General features: G+C 45.4%; 1 protein-coding gene across 1 annotated transcript; it reads right to left on the bottom strand.

Annotated features, from left to right (window-relative positions):
* Positions 1-340: 340 nt before the first annotated feature.
* LOC115839840 (proliferation marker protein Ki-67) lies at positions 341-19,492 on the bottom strand. The gene is made up of 13 exons (XM_070043940.1): positions 19,453-19,492; positions 18,871-19,060; positions 15,811-15,889; positions 15,604-15,719; positions 12,463-12,529; positions 10,508-10,553; positions 7,522-7,697; positions 4,282-4,603; positions 4,071-4,192; positions 3,792-3,963; positions 1,796-1,951; positions 705-851; positions 341-354 (listed from the first exon to the last, which is right to left on the bottom strand). Exons 2-13 carry the CDS (start codon positions 18,960-18,962, stop codon positions 341-343), a joined length of 1,509 nt encoding a protein of 502 aa, XP_069900041.1. The 5' UTR covers positions 18,963-19,060; positions 19,453-19,492.
* Between the last annotated feature and the right edge of the window lie 238 nt (positions 19,493-19,730).

Genomic DNA, 19,730 nt, shown 5'->3' with positions numbered 1-19,730 from the left:
TGTCCTTGGCCGCCTCTTACTTCCAGCTACATTTTCTGCAGGGTCCGGTTTCTGCTTTGGAGTTTCCTGAAACAATTTGATGCATTTATCATCACCTGGTTCTCTGTGCCTGGGCATAGTTTTCCCAGGTGTCTGTGTGAGTTTTCCGAGGGCTGAGGCATCTTCTACATCCGCTTTCCAGGCAGGTGTCTTGAGCTGTGTGTTTGTCCTGGTGGGCGTGCCGACTGTTCCTGATCTGGGAGATTTACAGAGCATTTTTGTGGCTCTGTTCTCTGCATCCACTGCTTCCTTGGCATGAGCTGGGGTCTGTAGGAGACTTGGGATGTCCAGCTGGTCTTCCTCAGGCTGTGTCTCCTGCAAGCTCCCGAGGGCGGTCAGGTCTGCTGCTACCTCACACCTCAGCTCTGAGGCTCTCCTTGGTCCCCTCACGGCTACCGTGTGTTTGGAATTCCCTTTTGACCCCATGTGCTCTGTCCGCGCTTCGCTCTCCTTCGCGTCTCCCTCCAGCTTCTGCTCTGGCTGTGGTGCTTTCCTCAGACATCTTCCCAAGACGTTCTCAAGAGCGTCAGGTTTTGGGCCTTCGTTTTTACACTCTACACCTGGTGCCTGTGAGCTTCTGAGCTCCATGGACCTTCTCAACTTCTTTGCACTTGATGTTGTCTTTGGTGTCATTGCCTCAGACACTGGAGTTTCCATCTCAGCACCTGCTGTTTTATACACGTTCCTGGGAGTTTTCGTAATACTTTCATCTATTTTAATTTTAATACTCTGGCGTCTTAAGGCAGGGCTTGCAGAACTTTGATCAGACAGCTCTTTCAGTGCATCTTGAGTCCCGGGGGACACATTCTGTCCTATAAGAAATTAAAACATGCATGATGAGTAGATTCTGTGCACTGTGCGCCAATGTGGTGTTTTAGCCTCACGAGGTATTTAAGAGCCAATAAACCAGCCTCCCATCCATCTCAGGATACGAGGCTGCCTACGTGGCCATAAATCTGCCTGACATGAACCACACACAATTAAGAACAATGTTTTTGGGTGACACAGAGGGGGGTCATGCATAGGCAGTGGTAAGGGTCTATGGGGATCGGATAAAAGAAAAACATTCCTTAGGCTGCCAGCCAGGTCTCAGTGAGCTGAACACACACATTTTTTCCATCAAACGTGAGAAACGGCTGTTTCATCTGCTGGACCACCAATGCAATAATATGGGTTATACTTAGTGCGCTAAGGGTCCATGTTACACGGGAAACATCAATTCTTTAGCAACAGGAAGCATCTTGAGTGTAGCACACTGTCCCCTCTATGACAGAAACTCGGTGACCAGTGTAAATGAGAGAGAAACAGACTCACATCTCACTCTCACCCTGCGGCAGGTGCCCAACCAGAGATTAACAGGAGTACCTGTGTGGTGCACACCTGCTGCCTTTCTCTTTGGTAATTGACAGCACTCTCACATTTGAGTAATTTACATATAAGTATGATGAGAGATCATTACACTTTCCTGCTTGTCAGCCTCTTCACTTATGCTAAATGAAGAAGGCCACGTGTACACCCATAGTTTACGGTTAGTAAACAGGCATGTGCCTTTCCATGCAAGTCTCTGAAAGCCAGTTCTACTTCAGCTGCTGATAGAAACCTCCCCTAAGAACAATGGGACAGGGAAGCTGGACATGGTACTTTATCAGGAATATCTGTCGTAGTGAAATAATACAGTAGCTGTTGTGAAAAAAGAAGACCATCTACAGTTTCCACTGAAAAGATCAAAGTGCCAGGGGAAAAAAAGGAAACCCACCAGAATTTTCTGAAGCACACAGCAGAGGTTTTCCTCCTGAATGAGGTACTGGAAGCTCTTCTCCAAGCAAATCCTCTGAATTTGAAAAAGTGGAGGGACACAGGCTCATCCTTTGTGGTTTCTCTTTCACTGGAGTCTTGAACATCTCAGGCAGCCCTGTTACATGAAAATAGTGGAAAAACAGTTAACAGACTGCTCATACCTGCAAATCAGCATGCCTGTCCTCACGTACAACAGAGGAGATGTCGGAAGGCAAACAACAGATCACTCCCTAGAACTTCCAGGAGACAGGGTCTCACAGGAGAGGTTGATGCATCAGCTGTGAACCCATATTTTGAAGAGGGCAATGGCAAGTTAGACTCATATGTGGCCTCTTCTCTGGCCTTCCTCTTGGAAAGAATGTAATGAAGGAAGTTGATGTCCACCCTCTTCTAGAGTGAACTCCAGCTGTGAGCATTGGCCAGAGGACAGAGGCTGCCCTCCAGGGTCCCTCTCCATGCATCCCCAAATCCAGGGCCCTCAGGCTCCTTCGATAAGTCCTAGGTTATGCACTACAAGAGTTTATGTACAAATAAAATGTCCAAATGTTAAAAGTGAGATAAGACTGCCCATTTTTAGTATGGTCAAGTACTAATATCACCATCTTTTCATTTTAACACCAAAAGGTAGTACCAACATAATCTCAGAAAACAAACAAGCAAACCCATCCAGTTCGCTAAAGGGAAGACTTAAGTTTCTCAAACTCTCATTCTCCTCCTGTTCTCCTTACTTTTCTCATTCTGACATCAATGGACCAAAACAGACCAGCAGCTGACTCTCTCAGTCTGGCAGCCGTCTGCAAATTGTGTTTGGGAAGCCTGTTCTGAAGGCACCCAAGCCAGGCAGCTCACTTAAAAAGCTCATTCCTCCGCCACCGTTCAGGCCTTACTTAAAATATCCAAGATTTAATATTTCATCACATATTAATGTTTTGTCATAAAAGTACTCACACCGAGGGGTGGCCTTTGTTGAGTGTCTAGAAAAATGTTTTGAAGGAAGGCTGAAAAAATTTACCATCCCAGGTACTCTTTAAACTTCTACTCATCTTATAAATATTTTTGAGAATTTGCCTTCAATGCTTCGTAACATATATAGTAGTACACTCACACGTGTGCGTAATTTACAAGCATACACAGATATCTGCGTATTGGGCGGTATAAGCTCAAATTGTTTTTTACCCATGGAGCATGCTATCAGAACTCTGGCTATCACTGTTCTACATTTTTATAGTTTGCTTTTAAAAAGCTAATAAATATGTTGATCCAAATGTGATTCTAATTGGAGAGTATCTTGCATAGGTTTTATAAGTGGTACAACAATTCTCCCATCTTAAAATCCGCCAGGAAATAAAAACTAGGTTCCACCTAATGGATTCAAGTGTCACCTCCCTCCATAGGTGCTCAGAATGGAAACCACTGGTCAAACGACGTAGCAGAAAATCCCAAACCCAGGGTCCTGCCGTGGTTCTAATCCAGTACAAGTGTCAGCAGCTCACATCACACTTTTACTGAAAATAGCAATACTGGCTCAACTATGAATGGCTCAGAGAAGCCTCTGTTTCATGAACCAGCTAAGCTACACGGAAGGAAAAGAAATCTTGAAACAAAACATCACTCAAACCAATTGCTCCGACTCTGGCAATTGTAAGAGCAAGGCTGCTTTTTCACCATAAAGCCGCTGCCAACGTCGTATACCCGCGCTGCTCTCCCAGGTAAAGATGTGCATTTCCTGCCATACCTGCTTCCTACAGGCCACGTGACTCCAAATCGTCAGGGACCCGGCCTTGTTCTCCAGTCCAGCACCCTGTTCCTTGAATATCATGACCCTCCGAGTTGACTAGATTGTTTATCCTCCTGTCCCTCGCACAGCAGATAAACAAACGTGACACCAACCCATGTGGACCCACGCAGGAGGATGAAAGCGTTCTGGTTCCTAAGAGCCATGGCTATGCTTTTACCTGAAAGATCTTCACTAAAGTCCATTGGTTTGTTGACCACGAAGTTGTTCAGCATCCTGTAGGGCCGAGCTGGCCCGTTCACTTTCTCGATGTGAGCTTTCCCTATTATTATGGTACAGGGAGAGTTTGCGTGGCCTGTGCTAAATTGATTGTGAACGATGCCAGTCAGCTTCTGGAAAACAATCAGGAAGTCAATAAAGCGTCAAAGCCTCAATCCACACTTAATGTATCCCTTAATCATATTATGTATCAAAGAGCAATTCACATTGGAACACCTACCTTCGGGGTATTATTGGTTCTTCTTTGCCTCTTGCTCAGGGGTCGTGGAGGTCCACGTTGAACAGCTCTGGTCTGGGTCTGCTTGGTACCAAGTTTTACCACGTCTGCCCACGATTTTGCCACTGTCACAGGGAAAAGATGTTGAGACTTTTCAAAACCGGCACTAACGAGAAAATCAACCTTGAAACCTATCTGCTGATACAACACTAACCAACTAAATTGGCCTCAGAAGCGCCACTCCTTCTCTTGGAATAAATCATCTGTAAGACGCCCTGCTGGCTTCGATCCACGGAAGCTCTCTTGGAGGGCAGGTTGCTACTTTTTCTCCGTCCTCTCTTGGGAATATCTGTCTGATGTGGAGATTTGCTGTCGCTGGAGATGGAAGACGCCTTGGGTAAGCTATGGCATTGGCCGGGCGCGTCTGGAGAAGCGGGAGCAGCGTTAGGAGCTGGAGGCCTCACAAACGCATCCTGCGCAGTCGCCTGCAGACAGACTTCTGAAGAATCTTCTTTCCCTGACGGCTGAGGCTGCTCCTGACAAGATTTAAATGTGCGTAAGAAACCTCACCACAAATATAACTTCTCTGTAGGCTCAAGATGACGGAGTAGGACGTGTGCTCAATCCCTCTTGTGCGAGCACTGGAATCACAACTAACTGCTGAACAATCATCGACAGGAAGACACTGGAACTCACCCAAAAAGACACCCCACATCCAAAGACAAAGGAGAAGCCACAGTGAGACGGTAGGAGGGGCGCAATTCCAATAAAATCAAATCCCATAACCGCTGGGTGGGTGACTCACAAACTGGACAACACTAATACCACAGAAGTCCACCCACTGGAGTGAAGGTTCTGAGCCCCACATCAGGCTTCCCAACCTGAGGGTCCAGCAACGGGAGGAGGAATTCCCAGAGAATCAGACTTTGAAGGCTAGCAGGAGTTGATTGCAGGACTTCGACAGGACTGGGGGAAACAGAGACTCCACTCTTAGAGGGCACACACAAAGTAGTGTGTGCATCGGGACCCAGGCGAAGGAGCAGTGACCCCATAGGAGACTGAACCAGACCTTCCTGCTGGTGTTGGAGGGTCTCCTGCAGAGGGGGGTGGGGGGGTGGCTGTGGTTCACCAAGGGACAAGGACACTGGGAGCAGAAGTTCTGCGAAGTACTCCTTGGCGTGAGCCCCCCCAGAGTCCCCTATTAGCCGCACCAAAGAGCCTGGGTAGGCTCCAGTGTTGGGTCGCCTCAGGCCAAACAACCAGCAGGGAGGGAACCCAGCCCTGCCCATCAGCAGACAATCGGATTAAAGTTTTACTGAGCTCTGCCCACCAGAGCAACAGTCAGATCTACCCACCACCAGTCCCTTCCATCAGGAAGCTTGCACAAGCCTCTCAGATAGCCTCATCCACCAGAAGGCAGACAGCAGAAGCAAGAAGAACTACCATCCTGCAGCCTGTGGAACAAAAACCACATTCACAGAAAGACAGACAAGATGAAAAGGCAGAGGGCTACGTACCAGATGAAGGAACAAGAAAAAACCCCAGGAAAACAACTAAGTGAAGTGGAGATAGGCAACGTTCCAGAAAAGGAATTCAGAATAATGATAGTGAAGATGATCCAGGACCTGGGAAAAAGAATGGAGGCAAAGATTGAGAAGATGCAAGAAATATTTAACAAAGACCTAGAAGAATTAAAGAACAAACAAACAGAGATGAACAATACAATAACTGAAATGAAAAATACACTTGAAGGAATCAATAGCAGAATAACTGAGGCAGAAGAACAGATAAGTGACCTGGAAGACAGAATGGTGTAATTCACTGCCGCGGAACAGAATAAAGAAAAAAGAATGAAAACAAATGAAGACAGCCTAAGAGACCTCTGGGACAGCATTAAATGCCAACAACATTCGCACTATAGGGGTCCCAGAAGGAGAAGAGAGAGAGAAAGGAACAGAGAAAATATTTGAAGAAATTATAGTCGAAAACTTCCCTAACATGGAAAGGAAATAGCCACCCAAGTCCAGGAAGCACAGAGTCCCATACAGGATAAACCCAAGGAGAAACACACAGAGGCACATAGTAATCAAACTGGCAAAAATTAAAGACAAAGAAAAATTACTGAAAGCAACAAGGGAAAAACGACAAATAACATACAAGGGAACTCCCATAAGGTTAACAGCTGATTTCTCAGCAGAAACTCTGCAAGCCAGAAGGGAGTGGCATGATATACTTAAAGTGATGAAAGGGAAGAAACTACAACCAAGATCACTCTACTTGGCAAGGATCTCATCCGGATTCGACAGAGAAAGCAAAAGCTTTAAAGACAAGCAAAAGCTAAGAGAATTCAGCACCACCAGGCTTTCTATTTATTTTATATTGGAGTATAGGTGATTAACGATGTTGTGTTAGTGTCAGGTATACAGCAAAGTGATTCAGTTATACATATACATGTATCTATTCTTTTTCAAATTCTTTTCCCATTTAGGTTATTACAGAATATTGAGCAGAGTTCCCTGTGCTATACAGCAGGTCCTTGTTGGTTATCTATTTTAAATATAGCCGTGTGTACGTGTCAATCCCAAACTGTTTAAATCTGGAAGCACCAAACGTTTCAACCAGTGTCTGTCAAGTATATGGTAGAGATGGGAGTCTACGTCTCTCACTTAAAAAAAAAAAAAAAAAAAAAGTGGCGGGGGGAAGAAAACACCAAACAAATCTTAATTGGGGTATTTCAGGTGGAAAGATGAAAGGAACTTCCTCATGAGTGAGGCTCTTATCTAAGTCCAAGGAAACACCGTCCGTGGGAATTTAACCACCTTTGATCTGCATGGAAAGACAGCCACTCACTTCCGGGAGCCCATATAAAAGGGAAGGAAAGGAGACATACCTCACACGCTTGTTAGTGTGAAAGGAAATTAAAGGCTTCCCAAGCCCTCTGATGAAGGCGAGCTGTGGGCCAACACCTTTCTAGAGATCTAAGGTCACAGCCTAGGGTAGGTGATGAAAAATTGTAAAGAGCTGATGATGAAAATCATGGGTGTGCTGCCATCCAAGATTTTTCTTTTCACCTTGTAATTCTAAAAGGGAAAAACACCAAAACCTTACGGTTCTGTGTCGTGATGCCTCCAGATTCTTTCCAAATGTATTGACTATAACCCTAGCATGACCACCTGGCCCTGCAAGTGTGGTCAGCAGGAGGCCTCTGCAGAGAAGGAAAGTCCTGAGGACCCACCTGTGCTCAGTCACCCTCGGGCCATGGTTAGGAACCCAGGTGCTCAGTTCCCAACACCCACATGAATGAGCTCTCACAGAGACTTTTATATTTTTACTTTGTTATTAGAAAGAAAAAGGTGTTCATTGTCATTCTACTAGTGTGAGGGGTTGGAAAGAATATGGACCAAGGATGTGTGCTATCATCAGACCCGAAGCGGGGACCAGTGGGTAAACTCACCTTGATGATTTTCTTCAGGACGGTTGGCGTGTGGGTGACCAGAGACCTTCTTTGCTTTGGTGTCTCTCCTCTTTTGAGAGGTGTGTTGGGAGGTAAGTTTTCATCGAATAATTCAGGTCTCAGGCGACCACCAAAGGAGACCCGCCTCCTCTTCAGGGACACCCCATCCATCTTATCTAGAGGAACGGGTACAGACGTGGAGAGGGCAAAGGAGAACAGTACCATAGGTATGACTTGTTTCCATCTACCATTGAAGACAAACTTACTGTAAATTCACTGAAACCTGGCACCTCACACACCTTTACTCTCTTGTGATGTTGACGAAGGTGATGCTGCTTCAAGAGCTCAGGAAAGATCCAGGACAAACCACTAAATGCCAAGTCCCAACCTGACAGGACAAGGACTTTCTTTAAACATTGACAAGTCCTGTGCGGACAGAGCTTAATAAAGGGAGTGGCCTGGAGCAGTGGCTCCCACTTCGGAGCAGGGGGATGAAGGGGATGAGGCTTCAGCAGTGGCCTGAGAAAGCTTTTCCAAGAGACTCACACTTGGGTCTCAGACCTACCCAGCGAGTAGAATTCGAGCTGGAAACCTCTCCTGGTGATATTGACAGATGGGCAATTCACGCGTCCCAAGCCCCACTATCCATCTTTGCGAACCACTTGTCAACATAAACCCTTGCCTGAGTGAGGCGCCCCGTTTGTAAGACTTGTGGGGACTCTGTGACTGATGTGCGTGGGTCTGCTTTCAGAGCCGCACACCCCTGCCCTGGGGGCTCCCTGCAGAAGCAGAGCTGACAGGGCACAGCATCGGAACACCTGGGGGCCCCCGAGGAGCGTGGGAGGCCCTGGAGCTACCACGCCTGCTCCACAGGTCACATCTCTGCCACCCATGGGGTGCCATTAGGTTACTGGTTTCCCCGTTTGCAAAAGGAAGATAACAAAACTCCTGTCCCGTGGGCCCTCCTGCTGCCAGAAGAGAAGATGGGAAATGAGTGTCTGAAAGGCACGTAAAAGAACACCTGGCACGTAGACCCATGGGGATGGGGCAGGTGTGTTTTAAGGGCCACCCCACATGAAAAGAGTTCCAAGGGATTTCCACTGACTTATTCTAGAGGATCAAACTCATAGGATAAAAGAGCTTATAGTTCAGAATTAAACTCCTGTGAAAAGCAATTATGCTTATGCTTATTCTCCTTTGTTCTGCGGTAGACAGAAGAATCAGATATGCTTTGGAACCAGCTTATCTCCTTGGACCCCCGCTAATTCTCCCCTAATAACCAGCACTGCTCTGGTTGGTTGGTTATCTGGGTCTTCATGCAAATCTATGAGTAGATGATGAATATGGGCCTTTATGTGACTCACAGAGCTCATCATTCGTGAATGAAGGAAGGTCCCACTAATTCATACCTAGACATAAGGTAGGAGTAAACCTGGGGGGGGAATACATTTACAGTTAAATAAACTTACTCGTGGAATCGCCGAAGCTGCTGCCATCAGCCGAGCTAAGACCGGGTAACCCAGGGCTCACCGGATCCGCTGCCATGCCCAGCTTCTCAGGCTTGTTGAGAAAATCACTTTGAATCTTCCTTTCAACTTGAGGGACCAATGGAGCTGAAATTGTCTGATGCAGAATCTCTGTTTCTGTTGTCAGATTGTCAACATTTGTAGGATTCCTCTTCCTCTTTCCGGGGCAAAGTTTTTCTGGTGTATTTCCAAAACTCTCAACTTTAACGGGCGTTTGAATACTAGGTAAGAACTTCCGAGGACGAAACGTTTTAATATCTGCCCTGGAGCCTTCACTTTGATCTAGGTTCAGGGACGCACCACCATTGACAACACTCAGGTCTTCACTCCGCCCACTCCGTGAGGGACTTTGTTGTGAATATGGTTCGGGGGTCGTGGTTTGCAGCGTCTCTAGCTCTGTGCAGACGCTGCTGGGACTCCTGGTCTCCTTGGGCGTCTGAAATGGCTCATCACTCCTCTTCCCCTCAGTCTGGCTACTTCCTTGTTCTCCTGAAGCAGGGTCTGCCTTAATTTGGGGGCTTTGGCCCGATTTGGGTCTGGATTTAAGTGAGACCAGAGTCTTGCTCTGTAAAGCACCAGTGCTTTCGTTTCCTGGTGTGCAATGACTCTGTGATCCTGATTTTCTGCGATTCTGAAGAACATTGACTTTTCCTGATTTCACATCTAACTCCACCTTCATTGACTCATAAAGCTTCCTAAAGGGAGACTCATTTTGGTCACTCTCCTTAAGACACTTTCTAGAGGAAAAAGCCTTCAGTTCTCCATTACTGATCCCGAATGTTACACTGGAACCTTCTTGAGAATCCCCAGCAGTGGGAGCTGTTGCATTTCTGCCATTATCTCCAGAACGTTCTGAGGAATGAACGCTGTTAGGTGTCTTCCCAGCAACAGGATTTTCTGAGCCACCTGAGACAATACCAGCTCCTGTGACATTCTTCCCATGCACCACAGGCCTTCCGGAAGCAGCGTCTTCCGTGAATTTTGAACGGGCACTGGAATCTTGAACTTTTCCATCTTGACAATGAGTTATGAAATAAGAAGCAGAAATTCGAGAGTTTCTCAATGATTAACATGGGCAATATTCACATTTTAAAATTATTTCAAATTGTCTTAAAAACCTAGCTTTCCACTTAGCCTACAAATTTCTTAATGTCCAAAATGTATTCTAATGGTGTTCTGGTACTAGTTCCATGATGAAAATAAATAAATCACTTTAGCCTCTTATACCTCCTATAACCAACAGGAGACATCCAATGCTATCAATCTGCTCAGAATTAGGGGCAACAACTGAGCATGACAGTTCGTCTCTACATGGACCCTCCAACAAGCATATGGAGCCCATACATCACTTGTGAGAAAAGTTAACTCACGTGTCTGCCTATGTCTGTCCCTTCCTTGCCACAAAGCTACATAGAGAACAGATCTTACAGGATCCCAGACAAAACCAAAAATCTACTAACCAAGGTTGGAAGGGAAGCTAGATCTTGAGACCCGACGCGAAGGCTCCTGTGAATTGGCAGATAAGAACAGCAATTTAGATGCCTTTTCAAATACGGACAGTCACATTTACTAAAATGTTCTTCCTTTGATGACCTTCTCTACCCAACTGTTCTTAGAGAACCTTCAGCGACTTTGAGAAACGAGCCCAAGACATTGGGCTGGTACTCATAACACAAGCATTTCTCAGTTGATTTTTTGAAAATATAGTAATAGAATAAGAAACAAACTTGAAGATTAAAATTGCTTAAATTGAACGGCAGTGACTTTTTATAACTTCCTTGAACTTCTATGAAAGAAGAATCAAAGCTAAAAGTAAACATCATCCACTCAGTATCTGGGAACCTACCAAGGGCACAGAATTATTGACTTTACACTGTTTTATCAGAAGTTGGCTAAAGGGCCCGTGGGTGAAGTGGGGCTCCACTTAGCATGTGTGCTCATTGCTGGCAGGTACTAAGGGTTTATCTGAAAGCCCAGAAGTTAAGGCAAAAGCGAAAACAATGCACCCAGAGGCCCTGTACCCTCAGAGCACGGGGCTGGGGTGCAGCCCTCCTGCTGGGCCACCTTCACATTCCTTCCCAGGCAGCTTTTTAGAGGGTAAGGAACAACTACAGAATAACACAGATGTAAGATATAAAAGTCCAATATTGTTTCAAAGGAGGAAAAATAATATCTTCTGAATTATTAGGGGTAGAAATCACAAAATATATCCAAAGGCAAATACTTTAACTTCTTTCTTTAATCAATTTCTGATATCTTGGTATTGAATACGCTGCTTCTCAAACTTCCCATGTGAGGGCTCGGTTTCTAACTTCCAATCTGAGGTTGACAAAACGAATCATATGACTGAACAATAAAAATGAATTAAAATTTAAAACTGTGTGCAAAATACAAGCCCATATTTTTTGTACTATAATATCCAATAGCCATAAAAATCACTGTCAAATAACATGTTCTAAGTGTTCAACTTCAATACTTACTTTATCACAATCCAGATAACGAACAGGTCATAGACCACTGGGACCTCTTATCTAACCCATAGTCCAGCTTTTTGGTTGGGTTCCTTATACCTACTAACGAGTTAGAAGCGGCGTTGGTTGGTGGGTGGGATACCTCAAAAGCTAGCTTTCCCCCAAAGCTGATGAGCAGGGTTGACATTAAAGTTAGTCCTCTGGGGAAGCAAGGGCACATGGCAGGAGCAGGGAACTTCAAATGCAGAGCCCACTGCTGATTTCAGGAGTATCTGTGCTAAGACTCTTAAGCCAGGGAATTCCAACCTGGTCAGAAGAGAATAGCTTGAGTAGCTTCATAAAAAGTAAGAAGGATAGGAAGTCTCAGGAGTAACCCAGAACCTTCTAAGTCCTGCTAAATCTCCCAGGATGGGCCCAGACTGCATTTTAATAAGGTGGGTCGTTTGGAATACGTTTTCTCCACGGATAGACACAGGGCAGTAACTCTCCTCCAGTGTCGCGGGTCATGTCTGTCAAAACTGGGAAGCATCATTGGTACCTACAGCTCTGATGTGATTATTCTGGATGAATAAAGACCAATGAGTACAATGGGACAAAAAATGAGCCTCCAGATCATGTGGTTCTGGAATCCGAGTGGTTCTGGAGCACTGCGTCAGGGTTGCCCTAACCAAAGGTTTGCAAAATCATATTGCGAGTTACTTTAGGAGACTTTGGGCCCAAAGTGTGACACCTGGTGCTCTCATTTTGAATGAAAGAGGGAGGGTAGTTCAAGTTATCTTGATATATCTAAGTTCACCTTGTTTTACTACCTTAGCGACATTTTCCTACTATAACTGGTAAGTCGTTCTCCCTTGTGAGAAATCAGTGTCAAAGTGCATATAAATGACTTCATATCATCATGCAACAGAATCAGAGCCCAAAGTTCCATAATATCCCCCCATCACCTGTTCCCATCTTTGTCCTGGAAATTCAGGTGACTTGCTTCCATTCTGATGACTTTCATTTTCATACCTGAAGTGCGCAGAATGACAGGCATATATTCAGATTAAAGATTTGTAACCAATGATAAAACTTCCACATCTGACTAATGTCCAAGGAGCAAGGAACAAAGATCAGGTTTTACTCAAGACATTACCGTATTCATGGAAAGAAATCAGGAAAGTGTTTTTATGCTAAAAACTTAGGTAAATTGGTTTCTTCTGGAACACCACGGTCAGAGGTTGGGACCAGATTAAATTTCTGAACCCTGACTAGTCTGTAAGATTCAACAACTTCCCTGAGCACCTCCTGTGTTGGAACCAACTGCACAAGAGAGCAAAACCTGGTGTCTGCTAGCTTTTGTTCGTGGAAATCATCTGATGGCTTGGAAGGTCAACCAAGAAGCTGGTTGGCATCTGACACCTTTATCACTCTGTGATGTCATTCACCACAGGGTAACCACAGAGCTCTACTTTAAGATCACTATGATCTTTTCAGCTTTCCACTTACTCCATCTGTATCTGAACAAAGACAGGCACATTTTAGGAAGACACAAAGATATTTAGCAAGAGACATGGTTGTTCTAACAGACCTCAGGTATCCATTCACAGAAACTTTTATAACACATACTGAACTCTGGTACCTCGGTGAGACAGCCTGATTCGAATTTAGATGCCATCTACGTAAGCTCTGAAGCAGCCAGTCGTCTGGAACTGTTTCTCATGGTACCAGAGTTCTGAATCAAGCCCTTCTTCCTATGACCCATGTCCTAGTCTTTGTTGGAGGTATTTTGTCATCTCAACTAATCTTAATTTGAGCAGCATCTCATTTGGGGGACATACTTCTGCTCTCCATTCCTCATCAAATATTTCCTGCCTAGAAATAATATTTATTTCTCTATCTAATAAAAAATACCTTTAAAAATGAAGGCAAATTCACAAAAAGCACAGAAAAAGAAACGACCAGGATATTCAAATTAGAAAATATCTATTTAATACAAATGAAAGCAGTAATGGCGTTCCATTGGCAGAATGGATGACAAAAACGATCCAACTACATCTGCCTACGAGAGACACAATTTAGAGTCAAAGACACAAATAGAATGAAAGGATAATGATGGGAAAAGATATACCATGCAAACAGTAACCAGAAGAGAGGTGGAGAGGCTGTACCAATACCAGACAAAATAGACTGTAAGATAAAAATTATTCAGAGACATTGCACATTTTCTAATGATAAAAGGGTCAATCCCTCAAGATCAACCAGTTATAGACAAAAGTGCACCTAACAGCTCGTTCCAAAAGGTCATCTAAACCTTAAGGATTATGAAAGTTGAAAGCAATGTGATTAAAAAAAAACAACAACAACAACTATAGTATGAAATCTCTCATCAAAAGCATTACTAAGGGCTTCCCTGGTGGCGCCGTGGTTGAGAGTCCGCCTGCCGATGCAGGGGACACGGGTTCATGCCCCAGTCCGGGAAGATCCCACATGCCGCGGAGCGGCTGGGCCGCTGAGCCTGCGCGTCCGGAGCCTGTGCTCCACAGCGGGAGAGGCCACAACAGTGAGAGGCCCGCGTACAGCAAAAAAAAAAAAAAAAAAAAAAAAGCATTACTAAACGTACAGGACATTTCAGAATGATACATGATACAGCTTCATCCACACCAAGAGGAGATGACTCTTAATTTAAACCCATAGTATGGCCTCAAAATATCGGACGCAAAAAACTGACAAAGGTAAAAAACAAAGAGAAAAAAAAACTTCAATGCGTGATTTCAGCTTACCTGTCCAGGTAACTAAGAATCAGGGGAAAAATTTACTAGGATTCTAGAGTCAGGAATTAGAATCTGAGGGACCTACGCAGACAGAGCACTCCACGCAGCAGCTGTGGAACACACATTTTTCCAAACACCCAGGACAGATTAGTAAAAATGTAACCATATCTGATCATAAAAAGCAAGCTCTGACTCATTTCAGAAACTGGCAATTACTCAAATGTCCATCCAGAATGAATTAATTGCGTATGTAACTGTGGATCTTATTTCAGTGAAATCCTTAAGCAGCGAGAGGAACAAACTGGGATGAATCCATCCATCCCAATCCAGGCTATGAATCCCACAACCGTAAAAGCAGAACTCAGTTACTACTTTATGGAGTTTAACAAAGGCAGACAAAACCATAGCAGTTAGAGATGCATGCTTAGGTAGTAGAACTCTAAAGACTTTCATGCTATCAGAAAAGCCACATTAGTGGTTTACTTGGTGCGGGGAAGAAGTAATTAGAAGATGCATGAAAGAAACTTCCGGAAATGCTCTGTTTATGACTTGGGTGATGTATTAGTTCTATAACAAAATGTCACACCCTGGGTGGCTTAAACAAGAGAAATTTATTTTCTCACAGTTCCAGAGGCTGGAAGTCCAAGATCAAGGTGTCGGCAGGGTTGGCTTCCCTGGGGCCTCTCTCCTGGGCTCTGGCCACCCTCTGGTGCCTCTTGGCACAGTCATCACTCTGAACACCTCCTTCCCTGGCTTCTGTGTCCTAATCTCCTCTTCTTATAAGGACACCACTCGGATTGAATTAGGACCCAGCCTAATGGCCTCATTTTAACTTAATCATCTCTTTCAAGGTCCTATTTCCAAAGACAGCCACGTTCCGGGGAGCTGGGGGTGGGGGTCAGGACTTCAACTTGGGAATTTAGGGAGAGCACAGTTCGGTCCGTGACGGGCGATTATCACAAGGCTGCTCACTTCATGGTAAGCTGGGCCATACATCTCGTTTTGTAACTTTCTCTATGAGGGTATTTTACTTTAAAATAAAAAAAATAAAATGAATGCAGTTTCACAACACTTACAACCAAATGAACCTCCTTTGGGGCCTGGCCACCTTGGCATAGTTACGTGCTCTCTAATCTTTGAGCTGGAGCATACAATAAACCTCACCTGCCATTCCTTCTAGATCCGTATGGATTTAGATAAAGACTGTGTTGGGAATGGCAACCTCAAACATGTTGACATTCATCCGCATTACAGAAGGATCACTGATGGGCTGTGAGGCTAGATTTTGGTGGATCAGAAGGTCTATTTCTTTTTAGCCCATTTCTTACCTACCTGAAAGACCGATCAACAACAGTTATCACGTCTCCATGTTTTAGCTGTACAGGTTTATCAAAAGTAGATCCATTTACTTGCGTTGGATTTGTGGAACTGAAATTAAACAATATTGCCTACAAGTAGGAAAGAGAGGAAAACATGTAAACTAATAAATGGATAAAAAGTGAAAAGTTTTAGAAAACAGACTTCCAAAAACCCGCTCACCTCCTGTCCATTGATTTCAATTTTGCAGTGTTGTTTGGACACTACGGGAAGCTGAATACGAATGTCACACTCGATACTCCTTAATTCAAAAGAATAAAGATTTTTTAGGTTGCTGCAATTTAAAAAACTTACATCAGTGATTCAAAATAAAACAGCATCTGACACTATGTTTTTTTGGGTTTTTTTTTGCGGTACGCAGGCCTATCACTGTTGTGGCCTCTCCCGTTGCGGAGCACAGTCTCCGGACGCGCAGGCTCAGCAGCCATGGCCCACGGGCCCAGCCGCTCCATGGCATGTGGGATCTTCCCGCAGCAGGGCACGAATCTGTGTCCCCTGCATTGGCAGACGGACTCTCAACCACTGCACCACCTGGGAAGCCCCTGACATTGATCTGAAAATGTAATGACATAAAGGAAAGACAAACTGGGCAATGTAAATGATTTTGCCCCCAATTTTTATAAGTATTGTATAAGCAACTATTTTAAATCATTAAAACTTAAGAGTACTTAAAAATAATTATAATAGAAAATATTAGAATACAAAATTGAATTGCCTTTCACTAAAATATCTATGCTTATAAGATCCAACTAAAGGAGTACTTTACATCAGTTTGGAGAATACTTATGGTTTGTACTCTGTGCTTTTTTCTTTTTTCCTATAAAAAAGGTTTATGTATGTTTATTGGTAATGCTATGTATGTTTCAAGGTTTAATCAACACCTAAAGTGCTGTTATTTCATGCTAGGACCTCTCCGTGTCTCAGTTTCTTCATATAAAAAGAGGACTCCGTTGGCAAACATATCATGGTGTTCTTCAGAAAATTAAATGTTACTCATGTCTGTCATTTGCTTGGCACACAGTAAATGCTCATAACTTGTGAGCTTTTTATTGTTTTAAAACTATATTATTGGGACTTCCCTCGTGGTGCAGTAGTTAAGAATCCGCCTGCCAATGCAGGGGACATGGGTTTGAGCCCTGGTCCGGGAAGATCCCACATGCCAGGGAGCAACTAAGGCCACGCTCCACAACTACTGAGCCTGCGCTCTAGAGCCCGCGAGCCACAATTACTGAAGCCTGCATGCCTACAGCCCGTGCTGCGCAACAAGAGAAGCCACCGCAATGAGAAGCCTGCGCACCGCAACAAAGAGTAGCCCCCACTCGCTGCAACTAGAGGAAGCCCGTGCGCAGCAACGAAGACCCAATGCAGCCAAAAATAAATAAATAAACTACACTATTAACTGACAGTCACAAGCCTCCTATCATTACAGACACTAATCTACAAGCAACTACAAATTATCTAGATGCAACCTGTCTTTTTACAGAAAACTAACATCAGCAGGAAGCAGCTGAAGGAAGAATTCCCAAACCTACACAGAAACTAATCAAAGACGCCCTTAGCAAGGCTCTTTGGGTCTCTGGTGTTCCTGTTACCATTCTGTGGTTTTACACGTTTGAGCAGACCGTATGCCTCCTCTCTGTACTCAATACGAACCTCTGGAGTCTAAGAATATCCCTTCCTACCTGTACCATGACCAAACACTTACGAGTGGGTTTCTGGATTATAAAATCTCGCATAAAAATACACTTAATCACTACAATATGATAACAGAATTACTGCTATTTGGTACCAAAATGTTTTTTGTTTTTCCCTTTTGAAGAGAGTGGAAGCTATGGAAAGTGAACAGCTACTTTATGCCAAAGAAGAGAATTTGATTTTTAGGTATCAGAACATCCCAGCAAGAGATAGAAAAAGACGATCTCATTAGAACTGAGAATCTGTTTGGCAGGAGACAGCCATCAGGAGACACTATAGATCAATGGTTCTTAACCCTGGTGCTGCTGACGTCTGGGGCCAGCTAGTTCTCTAATAGCGGGAGCTGTCCTGTGCATTGTAGGGTGTTTGGCAGCAACCCTGACCTCTGCTCCCTGACGCCAGTGCTGTGTGCCTCCCACATTGTGACGTGAAAAAAATGTCTCCAGACTTTGCCAAATAGCTCCTGGGGGGCAATACGGCTCTCAGTTGATAACCACTGCCGCACACTGATTCCAAACTCAATTTCCCAGCTGATGTGATGACTGGACAACTGCCAGAGTGCTGAATAGTGATCACCTCTCATATGCCAGGCCCCACACCAGACACCGAGTACAGAATTATTAACTAGACGGTCCCTGTCCTTGGGGAGCTTCGTAGTGAGACAGGCAAGCCACAGCCTCATCACCATGTGTGGGGTTAGGAAAGACAAGAGCAGGGCTCAGTAAAGGCTCCTTCTCAGGTAACATGGACCCTGTCTCTGAAAGCTGTAAAGCAATCAGTCACGTAGGAGGGTAGAGAAATTCCAGAGGTGAAAGTTTGAACTGGCTAAAAGCACCAAGGGGAGAAAGAGCTTGAAGTGTGGTGGAACGTAGCAGGAGTGGGGCTGGTGGGAGGATGGGGTGTGGGGCAGAAGGGGGTCAGGGTTCCACCACACAGGGTTCCACGGGGGGGTAACTTATCCATCACATGTTAGAAAAGGAGAGGCGGTGTGATTAATGGTGCCTGTTACATAGGGACCAGAGTTACTGCCACCACCAACACCAAGGCAACAAAAGAGAAGTTCTCAAAATGCAACCAGAAGGACTTTCCTTCCCATTTCCATTTTTCCAAAAAGACCGACAAGCCATGCACAGATTCCTTCCTTCACTTGTTCAATAATATCCCCCAGCAGCCAAGGAATGCCCAGTTTGGAGAGATTTCAGATGAACACAATGGCTTTCTAGAGACAGTCTGAAGTGAAGCAGGATTTGAGAATCCTTCACATTTTTCTCCAGTTATATTTTTATCAAATCAATTTAAAAATTTTTCTTTGACTGAAAAAACACAACTATGTACACATTGTCTTCGAATTCTATTTCATAATAAACAACCAGTAGCATTGACAATACATCGGAAGTCCTGAGCACACTCGAGGGCTGCCTACTCCTGGAGCTGTGTATCTCGTCTGTTAATCTCTGGTTAGTAATATTGAGGGTTTTTTTTTTTAAGCTAAATTGTCTAAATTGTCCGCGGGTGGGCAGGGCTCACCTTCCAAACAAGCAGGTATGAAGGCTCAGTGGAAAGTGGGGGCCGTCGACCCCGCTCCTTTTAATGGTAACAAGGCGTCTTGTAGAACCCATTTTCTAGACAGGAATTTTGACTATAATCCGTACCGGAAGGTCAGGCATCAAAAGGTTTGCTGAAGCCGACTTACAAGCAATCCTTTGACTACACGCCACTGACAAAATAACAAAAATAAAGCACACAGGGGGTGAGGGTTATTCTAAAGCAAAGAGTAAGAAGTTACTTGTAAGTGACCAACTGGGGTCGCGTGTACTATTCACCGCTGCCCCTGCCGCCCCGACCCACGCCTTACCTGACCCCGGTGGAAGCCCCAGCCAGGCCCGGGGCTGCCCCCACCACCCAGCGCCCTCCAGAGACCTGCGTCCAGGACGCCGCCCGCCAGGCTCCTGGCTCCCGGGAGTTCCCACCGAGACCCCACGCCAGAGCCCAGGACGAGCCAGGCCAAGGCCACGCTCCGGCGCTGGTGTCCGCATAGCCCCGAGTGGTCCACGCGGCCTCCGCCCCTTCGGCTGCCCCCGCCCCCGAAGCTCCCCGGCCGCTGCTCACCAGGACGAGTCTCCCGGGGCGACACCAGTGGTTCCGCCGCTCGTCGGCGAGCAACCCGAGTCCGCACCGGGAGGGGCCGGCGACGCGCCCACCTCCGCTGCAGGGACCGGGCCTCAGTCCTCTGGCCCGCCCCCACCTTCACCGTGGCCCCAGTCCCCTCTCCTCCCGCCTTCGCCCTCGCCGGTGGCCCGCTGACCCTGCCCAGAGACGTCCCGGAGGTGCCCGGCGTTAGCGGCTCTGGCGCGGAAAGCCGCCGCCGCGCCCTCCAGATTCAAACG

This window comes from Globicephala melas, chromosome 16, assembly GCF_963455315.2.
Source record: "Globicephala melas chromosome 16, mGloMel1.2, whole genome shotgun sequence".
In the NCBI taxonomy this organism is placed as follows: Eukaryota; Metazoa; Chordata; class Mammalia; order Artiodactyla; family Delphinidae; genus Globicephala; species Globicephala melas.
Note: the sequence above shows the minus strand (reverse complement) of the source record. Positions and strands in the feature narration are given on the sequence as shown.